The sequence below is a fragment of the Arachis ipaensis genome, chromosome B07, assembly GCF_000816755.2.
Source record: "Arachis ipaensis cultivar K30076 chromosome B07, Araip1.1, whole genome shotgun sequence".
In the NCBI taxonomy this organism is placed as follows: domain Eukaryota; kingdom Viridiplantae; phylum Streptophyta; class Magnoliopsida; order Fabales; family Fabaceae; genus Arachis; species Arachis ipaensis.
The window spans coordinates 52,581,215-52,588,139 of record NC_029791.2 but is presented as its reverse complement, the minus strand read 5'-3'; the positions used below and the strand labels follow the sequence as shown (position 1 = coordinate 52,588,139).

At 35.8% G+C, this 6,925-nt stretch overlaps 1 protein-coding gene across 7 annotated transcripts in view; it reads left to right on the top strand.

Moving 5' to 3' along the window:
• The window catches only part of LOC107608819 (exportin-7-A), a 16,633-nt gene that overhangs the window by 8,004 nt on the left and 1,704 nt on the right, over nt 1-6,925 (top strand). For 4 of the 7 annotated variants that reach the window (XR_002349931.1, XR_002349930.1, XM_021105866.1 and 1 more), the window contains 11 exons: nt 1,550-1,654; nt 1,742-1,846; nt 1,931-1,983; nt 2,080-2,143; nt 2,728-2,862; nt 3,127-3,239; nt 3,312-3,405; nt 5,132-5,351; nt 5,939-6,069; nt 6,244-6,390; nt 6,628-6,756. Coding sequence is in view for 5 of the 7 variants with exons in the window: in XM_021105866.1 (XP_020961525.1) it covers nt 1,550-1,654; nt 1,742-1,846; nt 1,931-1,983; nt 2,080-2,143; nt 2,728-2,862; nt 3,127-3,239; nt 3,312-3,405; nt 5,132-5,351; nt 5,939-6,069; nt 6,244-6,390; nt 6,628-6,756 (1,296 nt within the window). In the remaining 2 variants the exon portion in view is untranslated. The remainder of the gene's footprint in view (nt 1-1,549; nt 1,655-1,741; nt 1,847-1,930; nt 1,984-2,079; nt 2,144-2,727; nt 2,863-3,126; nt 3,240-3,311; nt 3,406-5,131; nt 5,352-5,938; nt 6,070-6,243; nt 6,391-6,627; nt 6,757-6,925) is intronic. The other 3 variants (XM_021105865.1, XM_021105864.1, XM_016310555.2) reach the window with 3 other exon arrangements.

Genomic DNA, 6,925 nt, shown 5'->3' with positions numbered 1-6,925 from the left:
GATGATAAAGGAACAAGAGGCAACTATGAATGCAATACATGTTAGAGATAGTTTGGCTCCATTCTACAATTTCTAATTAGTACAATTCAGGCATCCTTACTTTGAGTTGTCAGGACTGAAATAGGCTTTTACTCTACTTTTTTAAGTATTTAACATCGTTGTATGACAAATGATGTGCACACTTTGTACACCTCATGCACATTGTAAATCTTGGATATAAAATCATCTGTGTCAAATACCTAGTAGCTTAGACTTTTGAGAGATATGATTCAAGATGTGGTATCAGATTGTATTACTAGAAGCTCTAGTGTTCAAGTGTTCCCCCAACCCATCCAACCACCACACCACAACTAAGGATAAACTACTATTTCTATCCACGGATGATCAGAATGTTGACAAATCTATTCACGAAAAAGCAAAACTAATCTTATACCCATGAAAGATGGGATTTTCTTGACAAAACTACACAAACTCTAAAAAACCATTTAAAAAAAAAATCCCCAAATTATCCTCTAACCTAACCATACCCCAACTGTAATCTTCTTTCACCTCCAATCTCCAATCTTCTACTAGACCACTACTGTCACCACCACCAGTCCTACCTTGTGCTTCCCACGGTTCACTTCCGTGGTTCTCTACACCATCTCTACATTTTTTCTTGTTCAGTTTCTTATGCAGTAGATGTGCCTCAATTGTCTTTAACATCTTTCAAAATTTTCTGGCACGACATAATTCCAAGCTCAAACCACTCTCTATGTTAAGTGCATATAACCTGATATGAACAGATTGGTTGGTATATTAAGTTATTAACATTAACGCCCAAAGTTTACAATGCAACCACTTCGATGGGGAAAAACATTTTAACACAGTAATCTCTACCTTCTATAACTATTCTAGCTGGTCACAAAAATGAAAATCCACAATTGGTGTCGATAGCAAAAAGAAAAGCTTGATTTAGCACAACAGAAAAACCAAATTAATGTTAAATGCACTGATCTCTTTAAGCAAGAAATAATTCGCCTACCCCACGAAGCCAGAACTCTTTCTCTCGGACCTGCTCAGTCAGTGGAGCAATGGCTTTCAAGCCCTTGACATGAAGCAAAACCCTGCCTATGGATGTGCTTCTATTCGGTGAGTGGTGGTGGTGGATCGGGAATTGGAGATTGGGGTGGAGTAGAATTAGAGTTGGATTAGGTTAGGTCAGGTCAGAGGGTAATTTGAGGATTTTAAATGATTTTTTAGAGTTTGGATAGTTTTGTCAAGAGAAACCCATCTTTTATGGGTATAAGGTTAGTTTCGTTTTCTCGTGGGTAGATTTGTCAGCGCTTTGAACATTCATGGATAGAAATGGTAGTTTATCCCCCACAAATAAAATTTGAATTTCAGCACAAGCTTAGATGATCTATGCTTCAAGCTTAGGCATGTTAAATATAAAACCGTTTTCTCGTTGGTTTTATTATTTTTCCTTTTTGTTTTCCTTGATAGTGAATGTGGCTATATGCTATGCTTTGGAATTTTCTTATTTGCTCATTTTACCGCCATTTGACAGAGATATGGTGAAGTAAGCAAACAAAGACTTGATAGGGCAATTCTTACTTTCTTTCAGCATTTCCGAAAGTCTTATGTTGGGGATCAGGCCATGCATTCGTCCAAGGTTATACACTAGCAGTTACTGACAATAAGAAATAACAAAATAAATTTAGGTCCCTGTGTATTTTTGATGTATTATTTTGTGTTGCAGCAGTTATATGCCAGATTATCAGAGCTTCTTGGCCTTCACGATCATCTGTTGATGTTGAATGTGATCATTGGCAAGATTGCAACTAACCTTAAGTGCTATACAGAGGTGCATTTGTTGTGCACAAGATATGTTTGTCTTATATTTTTGAGTTCTATAGTGATTTAACACACTTTTAGTGTGTCGTTTCAGTCTGAAGAGGTCATTGATCAAACCTTGAGTCTGTTCTTGGATCTTGCATCTGGGTTAGTTTTAACTGAATCGAAGAATATTAGCAACCTCCTTTTTGTGGTTAAGACAATCCACCTAAATTTGCTGATGTACACTATCTTTTTTGACAGATATATGACTGGAAAACTACTTCTGAAGTTGGACACAGTGAAATTTATTGTTGCCAATCATACAGTAGGTTATCTATTTTCTTAGTTACTCAATTTCTATTGTATGATTTAGTATTTATCTTCCAAAATCATATAAATTGCTAGAAAAATATGGACACATTGTAGAGGGACTCGATGGCCAAATTTCTTTCTTGCTAAACGGTTTCCTCTTCACATGAGATTTCTTCCAGCTCCATCTTAAGCATTTTTCTGCATGTCTCTGCCTCAGCTTTGGTTCGATGTTGTTTTGGTAGCTCTCTAGAGGTCTGCAGATGCTTGTTTCAAAGAAGTTGCTGTTTTCGGATTGATAAAGAGTGGGGCAGTCCTGCTACAATTTTACTTTCTGATGCACTATGTTATCTCTGATTTGAGCTATTCAATTCAGCCACACCTCCCCTCTTCTTTCTGTTGAAGTTCCATTCCATTTAAAATAAAATAAAATATAACTACAAATTACTTTAGTCTTTGAGGCAATCGACAATAATGTTGCATTCTTATCTTTTCTTAATGTGTTTATTTTGCTTCTTTGTGCTCATAATTTTCTATTTTTTCTTGCATAGAAGTAGATTCCTCTACGTATTTGTTCTAATTCTTATTAAAATTTTTCAGAGAGAACACTTTCCATTTTTAGAAGCCAAGAGATGTTCTCGCAGCAGAACGACTTTCTATTACACTATTGGCTGGCTGATTTTCATGGAGGATAGCCCTGTGAAATTTAAATCTTCAATGGATCCACTCCAGCAGGTACTTTATCACAAATACTCGTAATATGCTTGCATATTCAGTTTTCATCTCAGTATCTAATTCATTCTTGATGAGTCAATGCTGATTCAATTGTAGCCATTTCTACTATCCTCTAGGTTATTCGTGAGTGCAGTATAAGAAGTAATAATTCTTTTGTTATTTTATTTAACTAATTATGGCATCTAGCTTAATTTTTTTCTTATAATTAATTGGTTAAGCCTTTGTGTTCTGGGTGAAGACAGCATATGTTGCTTTGTGTTTCAGGTTTTTCTCAGTTTGGAATCAACTCCTGATTCTATGTTTCGAACAGATGCTGTCAAGTTTGCACTTGTTGGTTTGATGCGGGACCTTAGAGGAATTGCAATGGCTACAAATAGGTTGGTACTTGTGCTTGTTCTATTATTTAAGATGAGGAAAGCAAATAAAACTGACCTGTTTGTTTTTCCTAGCCGCCGAACTTATGGCCTTCTATTTGATTGGTTGTACCCTGTGCACATGCCTCTACTTTTAAAAGGCATCTCGCATTGGACAGACACCCCAGAGGTAATGGAGCATACTTGCAATTTTGGTACCTTAATGCATATTAAATGGTTAGTTTTAGTACTCTCATTCTACAGATGCTAGTGTAGCACAGGAATTACTACATAATATCATAACGTGGACTATTTTCTGTTTGCCAATCTCGTTGACAGCAACTGTCTTCTTTTTTTCCCTTTTTGTCATATTTTTTTAAACTTTTATACATTTGATCAGCTAGACATGTAATGGTGGTTTTGGACACACTTAAGCATCTAGTTTCCTGTCATGACTCATGTATGGTTTTAGTGTTAGCATTATTAGGCACAAAAGAAGTAAGTAGTTATAGTGTTCATAATTATATGTATCCAAGGAGATGATCTTAGCTTTTATGGGAGGCCAGGAGCTCCACAAATGACCGTGGCTGTGTTCATACGGAAGGCACAGCCATTTGGTGTAGCTCTTCTGGAGGTTCACTGATGCAAATGTGGCTGCTGCTTCTGACTCTTGCTTTGAGGTTATTTCTTGGTGATAATGGTGTATTAGACTATTGGCATTTCTCAAATTGGAATGAGATTTGCAATTATATTTTTAGCAGTCTATTACCAATATTTTCTTAATAGAAAGATGTTTGGCCTGGGTTGATATAGAATAAAGAGCATTGTGCTGGTCAGTCTACAGAGAATCAAACTTAGATCATGGGCAAAACATCTATATGCAAATAATGAGTGTTTAACTGCTAATCTGGCTTTTGCTAATCACAGTCCTTGGTGAAAGAACTGTAGTTGTACTTGCAAGTCTATCCCTGCCTATTTATCTAAAGCCGTTGGAATTTTTGGATTGGAATTGTTAGGAACTGGTATTAGGTAAAGGAAATGGAAGAATCAAGTACTGTATACTAATGGAGCTTATCTGGAATTAGTGTGTGAAAGTGAAACTAGAGAAATAAGGATAGTTGCATGTATTAATTAGCAAAGAATGTTGATGTGTTGTGGAGCTTTTGAGATGCTCAGGTATCTACTAATGAATTTCACCAAGTTGAACTCCCCCCTCATGCCTCACACCCCTCATACATGTATTCCTCTCATAGCTGCATTCTGTTCATTCCTTTGTTAACTTCTTCCATATACTTTGACTTTGGTCATGGGTCATATGTGGAGGGTCCTATTTCTTTGATAGAAATTAATGCAAGAGAAAAGGGAAATTAGTGGATGGATAAAAAGATCCTAAAAATGGAAAAATAACAACACAGGAAGCAGGAAAAACTCAACAATACAGCAAATTTGCAGAAGGTTTCTGCTTAAACAGAGATATCACCTCCCTTGAAACAGCTTGGACTACTGAGCCAAAGTCATAAACTCAACCATATCCAATATTGGGTTTAGGAACAAAGATGTACCTTGTATGATGGGATTGTCTTGCTCCAGATAAATGTGGAAAAGGATTGAAAAGACTTCATGTTTGATGTTTCCACCAATTTTTTTTCCTTAAATTTCTGCACCAAAACTATTATAAAGATACAGCACTCGCCATTGTGTTTCTTCTGGATATCATGCATTCAGATTTGGTGATGCTACTAATAGAAATGTAAATCAATAATATAACCGAATTGGATATTATCTTTTCTTTTCTTTTTTATTTTTTGTTTTGTTTTGTTTTTGTTTATTTTACCCCTTTTCTTTCTTTGAATGTTCATAATCCCCCCAACCCCCACCCGGCCCTCCGGGCTGATGAGGCTTGCTTGTTTCTTCAGGTTACCACCCCATTGTTGAAGTTCATGGCCGAGTTTGTGCTAAATAAAGCTCAACGTTTGACATTTGACTCTTCTTCTCCCAATGGCATACTTCTCTTCCGAGAAGTCAGTAAACTGATTGTTGCTTATGGATCAAGGGTTTTGTCTCTTCCCAATGCTGCTGATATATATACATACAAGTACAAAGGAATATGGATATGTTTGACAATTCTGGCAAGAGGTGAAACCCACTCTTTTGGGTTCTTCTTATTCTCATCCATGGTTTAGTTTTCCACCTTAATTTTATTGGCTGTGCTTGGAAGTTACAGTAACTGTCATTTTTTTTGTTATATAACTTAACGAGTTCTTTGAATGATTTTTTTGAATGTCTATTTTTCACTAGCAAATCTACATTCATATCTCTCTAAATGTACTTAGTTTGACATGATTTCTTTGGTATATTGACTACATACTTGGGACGGTGAATAAATTACATCCTCCATCCTATTATCTAACTGAACAATACTAAGTTCCATCCTATTATCTAACTGAACAACAAATACCAAGTTGCCTACATTTTTTCTACCGCCACAAAAGATGGAAAAAGTTACCACACTATTTTCCAATATGCTCTACTTAACATGGCTTCAACTTCCAACTGAACTTGGCAAAAAAATTATGATAACTCTTGCAATGAAACTAAGAAAGAAATTCTGTGGCATGTGGGGCCTTGGGTTGTCTTGGTTTCTAACTGTCCTGAAACTCTAAATTAATGGTATTGCAGTGAGGCCTAAATCCTTAATGGTATTGTATTTTGCCAAATGACAGCCCTTTCAGGAAATTATGTCAACTTCGGAGTATTTGAATTATATGGTGACAGAGCACTGTCTGATGCACTAGATGCTTCTCTAAAGATGACACTGTCAATTCCTTTGTCTGATATATTGGCTTATCGAAAGGTATGAGAACTATTTTCTTGTCCTTTATTATAATTTATATTCCGTATTCTTCATATTATATTTTAGTGCATGACGATGGGTATAAAAACAAAGATTCCGTGTATAATTAATAATTAAAGGAATTATACCAAACATTTTTAAGGTGAATCTTACATAGTTTTTGGTTTTATGCAGCTAACAAGAGCATATTTTGCCTTACTGGAGGTTTTGTTCAACAGCCACCTTACTTTCATATTAAACTTGGACACAAACACTTTCATGCATATAGTTGGGTCCCTTGAATCTGGACTTAAAGGCCTGGATACGAGTATCTCATCACAGGTTATGGCTTGCTATTTCTTATTTGCATCCTTGTTTCTTTAGAGTATCTCATTTTATTTCAATGTTTCTTTTGGTTTCTCAAGGATTAGGATTTAAATTACTTCTCTATGAACATATTTTATGATTAGACACAGTTTTTCTTTTACATGTAGCTGACTCTACCTTTTTGGAGAAGGCTATGCAATTGTTCTTTTGCTTTCTTGTGAGGTTGCTAATCTTTCCAATTTCCGGTCACAGTGTGCGTCTGCTGTTGATAATTTGGCTGCTTTCTATTTTAACAACATCACTATGGGAGAGGCTCCAACCTTACCTGCATCTGTCAATCTTGCTCGTCACATTGCAGAGTGTCCCAATCTATTTCCAGAAGTATGATTTCTTTTCTTATTTTATTTACTACTCTTTACTAGTTTAAAAGTGTAAAATGTTTGCTCTAAAAGTTTGATTGAACATATTTCTGGTCTGTTTGGAGTAATGTCTTCAATACTCTACTTTGCACATTCAATGATAACCATCAATGTTCGACCATTGAATAACT